This window comes from Pygocentrus nattereri, chromosome 11 (genome assembly GCF_015220715.1).
Source record: "Pygocentrus nattereri isolate fPygNat1 chromosome 11, fPygNat1.pri, whole genome shotgun sequence".
NCBI lineage: Eukaryota > Metazoa > Chordata > Actinopteri > Characiformes > Serrasalmidae > Pygocentrus > Pygocentrus nattereri.
In genome coordinates, this window is record NC_051221.1 from 6,750,073 (window position 1) to 6,761,938 (window position 11,866).

Sequence of the window (11,866 nt, forward strand, 5' to 3'; positions counted from 1 at the left end):
TTTGATTCAAATCTATTTATTATTTATCTACAGCAAAGTAGTCCCCGTAGAAAACTTTTTTTTTTCAGATTTATGACTATTCTACCATCATCAACCTGATATAAAAGTCCTCAGGAGACACATGCAGGATGACTGTTGGTTGTGGATAGTAAATAAAGTCACTTTATTTACATCGTAGACTTCACAGCTCCCTGGTTCCTATCAGCGCCACTGTAAAGAAATGTAGGTGTGTAAGTTTCTCTACAGTAAACCCTTTCGCACCAAACCACTCTGAAAGACTCTTCATATCTCAACTGCTGAATTACATGTATATTGAAGACTCAGTGAAATTCCCCTTTAAGTGTGACAGACCAAAGGTACAGATTGTGATAATAATGATACCAATACCACTAATAATAACAACTCCATTAATAATAATCCAAATAACATGAGTGACTATTATGAATAATACATGTTATAATACTTAATAAGGTTCATCACACTTGTGGCTGCGTTAAAGGTAAATAAAAAAAAAATAATTCATTTTTATTGCCACAATTGAACCTCTCAACTCAAGACCACCAAAAATGAGAAGGGTCTTTTTTTTGTCAACCAAGGCCTGCCTTATGCTCACGGGGAGTTTCTTACCTGCCATGCTCTTCCATCCAGTGACTTCTCTTTCCTAGCCTTGGCTGCTCTCAGTGGCTCTTCCTCGTGCTCTTATGGCAGTGTGCCACTAGGGTCGTACCCATCCATCCAGCGGTCTCACAAAGGCTAATATCCTCAATAGAATTAGTGTCAAATTTACTGCCATATGAACTGACTGTTCAGTGGAGTGGAATTAACATCCACTAAATGACACTGGCACCGTAGAGCGTCTCATGAGGCTGTCTGGGCCTGTGTGCATAAGCATGTGTGTGTACAGTGCTGTGAAAAAGTATTTGCACCTCACCCGACTTCTATCTTTGTTCATTTTGTCACTTTTAAGGGTTTAATATGAGACAAAGGCACACGAGTGAACTTTTACATGATCGTTCCATTGGTTGAAGGTTTATTCAAAACCTACGTCATCTCTGTGAAAAAGTCACAAATCATCCAGGTCCTGAAGGAGCAAAGCAGCTCCAGACCATCACACTACCACCACCATGTTTCACTGTTGGTATGATGTTCTTATGGCAGATGTAAAAGGACCTATTACGTCTTCTGAAAAGTTCCACCGCTGACTCGGTCCACATAACATGAACCCAAATGTCTTGGGGGTCATCTAGATGCTTTTTGGCAAACCCAAGATGAGCCTTTGAGTTCTTTTTGGTCAGCGGTGTTTCACACCTTGCAACTCTCCCATGGATGCCATGTGTGCCCAGTGTCTTTCTTATTGTGGGATCATGCACACTGACCTTAACTGAGGCGAGGCCTGCAGCTCTGTAGCTGCTTTTGTGACCTCCTGGATGACTCGTCAATGCTCCCTTGGTGAAGTTATGGTAGGCTGGCCACTCCTGGGTAGGTGGCTCTCGCTGTGGTCTGCTGGAGACCCAGAACCTTAGTAACCCTTTCCAGACTGACGGTATCTCAATCTATGAACATGCTTTTTGGGGTTCTTCTGGCCTGCTTCACATTGCCAGACAGGCTCTATTTCAGTGATGGAGTAGATTCAACAGGTCTGGCAGTGATCATGCCCGGGTGTGGCCAATAGTCAACTGAATTAGGTTAACTGGGTTGATTTAGTAGCTAATGGGGCAACTACCTTTTCACACAAGGTCAGGTAGGGCTAGGGCATTTTTCCTTTGTCTAGTATTAATGGTTTGATCTGAAACATTGATGTGTGACAAATACACAGAAATAGAGTAAACTGGAAAGGGGCACCTACTTTTTCCACTGTACTATATGCATCAAGAAAGGACCAACAATTAAGCAAAACAAGCATCACAAACACACTGGTGCTTATAATGGCAACTGGAACCCTCACAAAGCAGCATTAACTATATAGTTCAAAGGAGAACTATAAACAGCTTTGGTACCCAAATTAAATCTCCAAACTGAAACATCTGTGACTTCCTATTAGGTGGGTTTGCATGATTTGCACCACCAACTGCCCTGAAAAGAAAAAAAAAGCCATTTTTATTTTCTAAATGGCTAGAATATATAGATTAGGGCTAAATAAACCCCACAAAACCAAAACTCGCATACCAGAATCAGACTTTAGTAATCATTTTATTACACAGTTTTAATCAACACACAAAGCTCAACGAGCCTGTCAGGAAATTAAATATACAGAAGTTTGTCTGTGAGGAGTTGTGTCCTCTCACCCGGGGACCCAATCGAGTCTGTCTCAGCCATGTTAGCATCTAATTCAACAAGAGCAAAGGGGGGAAAAAATAACAATGCAGCTAAAATGGAACTAAGAGAGTTACGGGGGGGGCGGGAGAAAGGAGGGGAAAAAAAAATAAGGAAAAAAAAAAAAAAAAACCCTCATAATACGTGCTTGACTAAGATTCTGCTTTAAATAACTGGTCCAAAACTCTTGAGAACAGTGAATGAATGCTGAATTGGTCGTGGCTAAGGGAAGGGGTAGAGACAGTCTTTTCGTTATGGCAAATGGGAAGAAAAAAAAAATATATATATATATATTCATAGTATTCAAGTCCTTTAGAATGATCCAGAAGAGAGGGACACAGAGGTCCCACATTTTCCATTAATAACCTGCTATGATTTTAAAAGAATTCCTTATAGATTTTATACAAAACAAAAAGATAGCCAGCATATACCCCTCCCTCCTCTGCCAAAAGAAAGAAAGGAAAACCTTTTCCTGATCCAAAATACATCTGGAAGCCCAGGAAATGGAAATAAATGGAAAAATGTAAAGAACGTATCCCTCAATCTCCACTATATCACAAAATGAAAAGGCCCTCCCTCCCCAGTGCTTTAAAACAAGGAATGCTTTTAGAGTCATGAACATTTTCAACTGCAAAAAATTTGAGACTGGCTGACCCTAAGTGGCGGGCATGTCACCATAGCAACGGAGACCATAAAGCAAGAGACATGGAGCAGTTTTTTTTTTTTGGGTGGGGGTTGAGGAGGTGGTGGTGGTGGTGGTGGTGGCGGCGGATACTTGGGGTGTGGGGGGGGGGGGGATAGCTGGAGTTGGGCTACAGTTGAAGTTTGAAAGTATGTACACCATGGCTACCAAGAGGAAGGTGGGGAGGTGCAGGGGGGAATACGGGGGGGAGGTGCTCTGGTGAGGGGAGGCGTGGCTTAAAGAAAGCACTCCAATGGAAACCAACAAGATCTGCTTTTTCTTAAGCTTTTTTTTTTTTTTTTTTTTTTTATCTCTTAAACTTTCAAATCTCCCCTAACCTTAAGATGGAGAGGTGTAATTTTTTTCCCGCCATGATTCTAACTCCAAAACTACATTGCATACTTTTGTGTCCATTCCCGAGCTATTCTGTTGTACCTGAGGAGGGAAAAAGAAGAAGAACGTGTTATGGCTCCAACTCTGAAAATGAAACGACAGCACAATTCATTCTGCTTTAATGACGTTTAAAGGCGGAAGCACTCAGACGCGCACTACACCGTGAGATAACCAACTGTCAAGTGTTTATTGGAGATAAGCAGCCAGTCTTGTGTCAGTCATGAGCCACGGTAGCATCAGCTGACCTGCTTGTCTGCGAGTATTTACAGGAAGAAAAAAACCTTCGGCGTAGTAGCTGCTGTCTGCTTTGGTTTGGTTTCACTTTCAAATTCATTGTTTTGAGGACGTTCAACGCTTTAAGGCACAAGTTTTATAAAGAATCTGCCACCAGTGGAACGGCGTTAGTGTAAACGGTCCAATGAAAAATGCACAGATTTGGTAAGATATAGTATTTAAAGACGGCCCTCAAAGTGCTTCCTTCACTTTAAACGCCAATTTCAGTGTTTCAGTGACGAGTCGCTGTGTATTAGCAGCACAGTGTTTATCTGCTGTGACATTTGCAGGATCTCTGACTTCAGAAACTGTATGTTTACTTCCACGCAGGAAGCAGGCGACAGATGGTCTACCCAAAGAGCTGTTTAGACTGACAAATACATTGATGCATATCAGCCATTTCCCTGAAGTCTGCACAATCCCATCAAACTGTTTTATTTCTTCTGTTTCTGATCTGAACAGACTCTCATATCAGTCTATTCATGTTGGTAAACAGAGTTAACACTGCAGGTAATCCAACAGATGCTATCCTGATAAGGAAATGCGCAAGTAAGCTGACAACTTGACTTGCTGTATAAATGCAACATAGAACTTCTGTGTGATCAATAATATTTGCAGCTGCAATTGATCAACTGGGGCTTCAACTGAGTAATACTACATTTTATATTATAAATACATACAAATACACACATTATATATAACACACACACTATAAATAAAAAAATCTATTGCTGTTACATGGTTGTTGTAAATGTTACCATTTTACATGAAGGAAAAATATACTTTACTTTCCATTTATCATGAAATTTACATACAATGTAAACACACACACAGTTTCATGACATGCCATTCAGGCAAACTTCATCACTAATAGCAAAATTCTCCCATTTAAATTCGAGATCTTTAAACCATCACAGCTACAGCATTACTTTCAATCTGAACATCGGAGGGTTTCAGCAAACACAGTTAGGTAGTAAGTAGCAAGAAGTCATTTGAGTCAATTAGCTTAGACGCACATGCACTACAGCCGAAATGAACTCTTGAGAAGTTGTTTTCTACTTAAGTGTAAATCACTTCTATTTACATCAGCAAAGGAGAATGGCACCATCATAAAGCTCAATGAATGCGCTGTTGTACATCAACCCCATACTGAGAAAAAGCAACTTAAAAATAATAAATGAATAAATAAGCAATCAAGTATTTGGAGCCAAAATGATGCCTGGGGGAAATCAAGTTACAGTACATTAGAGGGGCACTCACTTTTCCCTGTCAGTCTTGTAGATGCGGGCGATCTCGGGTACTAAGGGGTCGTCCGGATTGGGGTCGCACAGCAGAGAGCAGATAGACAAGAGTACTGTTTGAAAACAAAGGGGGGTGGGGGTGGGGTTGGGGGGGGGGGGGGGGGGTGTAACAAAAGTTAAAACTTCAGTTTAAAAAAAAAAAAAAAAAAAAAAAAAAAAAAAAAAAAAAATCAATCAATGTAACAAAAACTAGACAAATCAAGGGCCCATTTACATGATGCCTATAAATCAAGGGCCCTTTATATAATGCCTTGCAGCAGTTTCAACTCACTGACTCCTTTAAAACAAGTTCTTCTTTTGCACTGCTCTACTTAACTCAGTAACACAGAACTCCTCTTATTCACATTTGGCGGGTCTCTCAGCTTTTATTCAGTCCGGAGGCTCGTGTTACCTCTTCTGAGTTTTATTCAGCAGCGCTTAAACAATATTCTTACATTAAAAATCCACTCGCTCCCACTATAATCAGAACAAAAAAGGTGGACTGCATTTGTTCCACTTGCTTTAACATGTTTTCCTCCATTCACAAATGTTTTGATAAAGAATTCATTAGACTGCATTTTAAAACTGAACCTGAGCAGTGTTTTTGAACTACAGGCGTGATCTACAGTCCTAGTCACGCACAACTCCAAGTCTTTCGGAGTCCAAGCAACCTCCCAACTTCTGCCGCTGGAGCGGGCGACTCCTCAACTCTGCTTAATTTTGACCGGTAGTGGCAGAGCGATTGATAAAGGGATGCAGTAAAGAATAAACCACTGTAAACGTCTGCGGCGTCAATTTCACTAGAACATTTAGCCACATGACCTGACCTGGCGCTTCAGAGGTGCCAGTTCTAGCTTACCGTAGCGCCGTGTCGGCCGGGTTGAGTTTAGCCTCGAACATCTTACGAATGTGTATGAGTTAGCGGTTAGCCTAGGTAACCATTTCTTAAACATGAACAAAGTCACAAGCTACCGACTAGGTTGACTGTTCAACTTGGGCAACGATGTGGTAAACGTACATAAGCAGACTATTACATTAGCGTCATCTCTCGTTAGGCTGTGCTGCACTGGATGTTTTCACAGGCTGTGCCCACGATTTCAGGTTTGATGATTAAAGATTACTCCAGGACTAACGGACGGCTGCTGGTCAAAAGAACAAATACTTCAACCCCCCCGCCCCTCCAATAATTCTATGTATTTAATGCAACGAGAGTCCTTCCTAGTGTTTTTCCATTAGGCACTGCTGGGGTTTCCACAAAGTGTTTATGCCACAACACACTGCCAACACTGAGGTAATACAGACAAGGCAACGCTCCGAGAGTATTGCCTATAGTGCTTTTCCATAGCACTGGTTCCTCATTGTCCTGAGCTTCTCACATGGACTTTACCCCACATGCCAAACCCCATTCCATAGCAGGAAACTCTGGCCATTTACAGTAATGCAAAAATAAATAAATAAATAATGCTAAGGTAACCGGTGAGCCTGCTCTTAATGGTAAAGGGCCAGTGTGGATCCACAAACTATCTGAGCTGGGTGTGTTGCTCTTCAGGTGAACTAAAGACCTGCACTTAGAACACCCCTTTGGGGACAAAGCTCAAGGCCTCACATACCACCACAAACGACCATCATAAACGAGGAAAAAGCCGTAACAGATTTATGAATATCGGCACAGGACCGCCACTCAAACGAATACGTTTAGAGGCGAATTCTCACCAGTTCAACGTTACTAACAGTGATTCAGTGGACGAGACGCATCCTTACTTCTTTGATGCCAAGTTTATGTTATCTGACAGATCCTGCCTGGATTGGTCACGTAGAGACGTACCTTTGGAGATGGTGAGGGCAGGTGACCACTGAGACCTTAGAATATCCAGACAGATGCTGCCATTGCTGTTGATATTTGGGTGGTAGATTCTTGTGGTGAATGCAACCTAAGACAGAGACACGAGAAACAGAAAGCAGAGATGGTTTAGTTAACCTCACGAACTGACCGTACTCAAACCAGAGGAATTCTACATCGCATTGAAGACCGTCAGCCTATGCAAGACTTTTTTAAAACCTAAAAAAATGCCTAATAAACTTTCAATATTATCAGTTACACCTTAGCTTTATCCAGACTACTGTAAAACTCACCTATTACAAATTCCACACACTTAATTAACTGCCAAACATCACACACTGTACGCCTAAAGCAAACTAAACTTACTCACTGAGCATTAAAGGAGCTGGTTTCACTGAAAAGCTGGGACAGAAACTCACCTTTGGCGGTTTGAAGGGGTAATCTGTGGGAAAGTGTATGGTCAAGAAGAACACCCCACCCTGGTAAGGACTGTCATTCTGTGGGAAGAAAAGGGGGGGGGGGGGGGGGCATCTGAATTACAACTTTAATGTTTGATGTAAGAAACTTCTCATTATCACTGCTGTGACACACATAGTGCTTAAAGTTATACAGAGGAAAGGATTCAGAAACATTGCTCAATAGTAATGTGGGAACCAAACGGGTATTTACGTAATTCGGAGGCCAACAAAGGAAGAAAGTACTTACTGGTCCCATTATTGTGGCCTGCCAGTGAAACACTGCGAGAAACAAATAAGAAAGCAGGTGTTAGTACTCGCATATTTTGTAACAGGTAATAATTTAGTATAATAAAGTCTTTGAGTGTTTTTATTTAAATAAAATGCACGCATGTTGCATTGTTATGGACTTTACTGTGGTTCATCAGACGACGTGATTTTTTTCTAGTTTGCTCCATCAATTATAACTAAAAGGCCTGTAGCATCTAAAACCACGTCCCAAATAGTGATGAGCTGCCGCTATCAAATCAGGAGTACTCAGAAAACAGGTCCAGACAGGGCAACAGCACCTGACATTTTTATATTACGGCGTTATGTCACTGCTAATGCCATAGCCAGGGGCAACCGCCTAGAGTGGGCGTTCTCAATCATGTCACTTTACAACACAAAGCCAGCAGCACGACAGCGTTAAGAGAACCATAACTACCAGAGAGCATGTTCAAAGGGGTGCTTGCAACATTTTTGGAAAACCCAATCCTGAACACTTCTTTTTAAGCTTAATTTGTTAAAAGGCACACATATCATATCAAGTCTGGGGCTCAAGAGATGCACTGTACCTCTAGAACGAGGGTTAGCGGGTTAAACTAAGATTTAAATTAGGTTATTCCAGAGCCGAACAAAACTTTAGATGGTACTGCCAGACAAAGGGACCGTATGGCTTCCTACTGAGGATTTCTAAGACACACTTAAAACATAATAACCCAAACTGGGGCCGAGCGATTTGCAGAAAATATCTAATTGCGACCGACCAATTTTTCCGACTAATCCTGCGGCTGCCATTTAAACGACGATTTATCATGAACTGACATTCAGGCTTGACCTATTCAACGTCGTGTGCCAAACGGCCTGCAAGTTGTGGTTGTGACGTCATTAACACGGTGGTTTGGCTGCCTCTGATTGGTCTAACTCGTCTACAGTCAAGCTCTTATTAGGTTCAGTTTCCCCTGTTTTTGATACACACCTAAAGAGATGGTTCTTCAAGGGTTCTTTAGTAAAGACAATAGTTTTATATAGAACCACAAACACTCAACGATCCATTTGCATGGTGAAATGGTTCCTCAGATTTAGGGGGAAAGGGTTGTTCATGGTTCTACAAGGCTCCGTCTTGAAAAAGGTTCTATACAGCACCAAAATGTTCTTCTGTTGTTATAAGCTTGACATTGTAACAATAACAGAACCCACGTTGGTGCTATAAGGATCCATATACAACACATTCGCCATTAATCTAAAGAATTACTTCACCCTTCAAAGAACCATTAAAGCCTGCAAACGGCTCGATAAGTGTTTACGGTTCTATAAGTGATACTTTTTAAATCCCACAAACGGGGAAATTTCACCTCCGCATTTAACCCGTCCGTGAAGTGAAACACCACATACACACTAGTGAACACACACACACTAGGGGGCAGTGAGCACACTTGCCCGGAGTGGCGGGCAGCCCTAACTACGGCACCCGGGGAGCAATTGGGGGTTTGGTGTCTTGCTCAAGGTCACCTCAGTCAGCACTGGGGATCAAACAGGGCCAGTTCCCTAACCTCCAGCCCACGACTGCCCCAATATAGAATGACTGTGTAAACTTTACTAAAACAGTTCTTTTTAAAGAACCATGAAGAACTTGTTTTTATTTAAAAATAAATAAATAAATAAATAAAAAGTGCAGGCTACAATCTACAGAAGTCTGTCTTAAATTGCAATTTCTCTACAAAAACGATTAATCTTTCAGCTCCAACCCAAGTTCTCACAAATAACGCACCATACCATCCCCACCCCTACCTTGAACTGAGACGGGAGACTCACTAATCACCCCACTTTGTATCTTGCCGCTTTAGGTCAGGTTCTTCACCTGTGTGGAGCCGTTCTATGGGGACGTTCTATGTGTCAGAGCAGCTAGGCCTGTTTCCAGCCGCTGTGCTGGTACGCCACTCAGAAACTTTCAGGAGATATGAAGCAATAAAGGAATTTCAGGAATGAACGACTGGTTTATAACGCGCACAACAGAGCAGCGGCATGTTTGTTGCATTTAGCGTAGCTCTCATTGTTTTTTTAACATTCACCTTTGAGCCATAATCAAGGTTACGGTGTCTTGGCCAACACGTCAATAGTGAAAGAAGGTTAAGTGCAGTTTCGCGTGTGTGTGTGTTTTTTTTTTTTTAGATCCACCACATCTGAGTATTACTTACTGTCATCTCCTACTGGCCCTGCTGAGCACTGAGCAGGTGGGTCACGGCCCAAATCGTGCAGCTCCTGTAAAATAAAGCACAAAAATATCTTCACGTTCACAGTTTCAGATTTTAAAGCCTATAACTAAGCCGGACCTGTGAGAGGAGATGTGCGTCCAAAGGAGCAACAAAAACTTCATCCAAACTATCCACTGCTGCCAAGTTAGGTCTAAGGTTATGTATGTAAAGTAGGTTCGCCTAATAGCCGACAGTTAGGCCCGTGAACTCGAGCTGGGAAAGCCACACGGAAACAGGCCACAGTAAATAGGTGCCTACTGAAACGGGAAGGCACAAACACAAAGATCAGAGGCCGAAACTGCGGACAGGGACGTGGGATCAAGTGTCCGGGCTGCCCTCGCTGCCCCTAGTTGGTTAGTAGATTAAATCGACTGGTTCGGAGGAAAAACCTCCCTCGATCAGCTGCCGGCGCGTAAGAGAGAGAGGTAGATGTGGACTAAGGAATCTGAGCGGAGCGCCTGAGCCCGAGTGCTTCAGATGTGACTAAGCTTCAAACCACGTCCATGCTTACATAAATACGGGCTGCCGCCTGCGACACACGACGCTGGCCAAGTGTTAACCTACCGAGGCTAAAGCTGTAGCCGGAGTCGGTGGAGTCAAGCTAGGGACCTTCCATTATCAGCCCGCTGGAAGACAAACAGAGCCGCTCTCACCTCCTTTACATTACAACGTTTGAGGTCCTCGCCGAACAGCTAGAGAGAGGAAGAAAGAGAGGAAAACGCAGAACAGCGGTCGGTCGCCGTTAGCATCGGACTCCGGAGCGGCGGACGGCTACCATGCTAGCGGCGTTGTTAGCCGCCTGATCCGGACAAAAACAAAAATAGGTCCTCGGCTGATGGCGGGTATTCAGCAAACAGTTACCAACCGGAAAGTCCTTTAGAAGACCAAGCGCTGTCGAAAACCCAACTTTAAAGCGAGGCCTTCGCTCTGGCGTTCACAAATCCACTTAGCTTAGCGTTAGCCTTGGCCAAGCTAGGCGGCTGGCTAACACGAGCTAGCCGAGCTAAGCTAAGCTAAGCCAAGCGTATGAACCTCTAGTCAACCAACAGCGAAGCAACTTGACGTTTCTCCTCAAATATCGCTCGTTTGTCTCAACGAGGAGCCACCGGAGCAGCTCGGCCCGCCTAATCGCACGACGGGGCGAAGCAGGAGGAGCGGGGAACGCGTTTAAAGGCGACCAAAGAGGCACTTACGGGAAAAAGAAACGCCTAGCCTAGCCAACAGGGCCCGAGACGGGGAGAGTGGAAGCGGAGACATCCGGAGAGCGCTCGCCGGCGCTGCTCGGTCGCGTTAAAATCCCGATATTGTAACGAACTCTCTCGTTTATCCGACTAACAGGCATCGCGGACAGCACCCAGAACAGCCCGGGTCGACGAAGCCCCGGAGTGCGAAGCGGAAAGAGGCCCCTTTTTAACCGCAGGCTCGATGACTTCCTTCTCTTACCTTATGAATTCTTTTCAGAGCCATTGTTGTTGCTTGTGCTGCTGTCAGTGAAACCGAACTGCACTCGATCTAAAAAAACGGGGGAACAGCAATTCTTTCTCTCTCGACCGAGACCAACCACCTCGATGTTTAAAGTGAAGAATCCCTCGGATGAAGACGGCGTGACGGAACCGGTCGATACAGGAGAAAAAAATGTTTGAAGGCGAAACTGAAAGGTAGCTCGGCTAGAGAGAGGCAGAGTGAAGCGGCTCTTCCTCCCGCAACAGCAGCAGATACCAGAGCGCGCACACTACGCCGCCCCTAATTAGATCCCTCCGCGGAAAAGCCCTTCGCACTATTTTGCGCGCTGCACTCCGGCGCCATGGAAACGGGGGAGAGTGGACACAACAGCCCCGAAAACCGACGGACAAAAGAGGCATTTTCACTTTATTTACAGACAGTAAAAAATCTCCACTCCGACGTTCCTGTATCGTGTACTGAGCCCGAATAGCCACATGGAGACTACGGCTGTAAATAAAGGCGATGACAAGAGGAACAGGTGGACTCGCTTCATGGTGACTGGAATAAAAACGAGATTTATTAGAATAGAAATAGTTTTACTGTCAAGGACGAGGAGAGCTTGGAAAATAGTCGTGTGATATTGAATTACGACCGCACGTAAAAGCACGCAC

At 43.7% G+C, this 11,866-nt stretch overlaps 1 protein-coding gene across 1 annotated transcript; it reads right to left on the reverse strand.

Annotated features, from left to right (window-relative positions):
• Positions 1-2,171: 2,171 nt before the first annotated feature.
• Positions 2,172-11,475, reverse strand: ube2d2 (ubiquitin-conjugating enzyme E2D 2 (UBC4/5 homolog, yeast)). The gene is made up of 7 exons (XM_017687190.2): positions 11,196-11,475; positions 9,696-9,759; positions 7,487-7,518; positions 7,201-7,278; positions 6,767-6,872; positions 4,922-5,015; positions 2,172-3,430 (listed from the first exon to the last, which is right to left on the reverse strand). Exons 1-7 carry the CDS (start codon positions 11,217-11,219, stop codon positions 3,385-3,387), a joined length of 444 nt encoding a protein of 147 aa, XP_017542679.1. The 5' UTR covers positions 11,220-11,475; the 3' UTR covers positions 2,172-3,384.
• Positions 11,476-11,866: the final 391 nt, after the last annotated feature.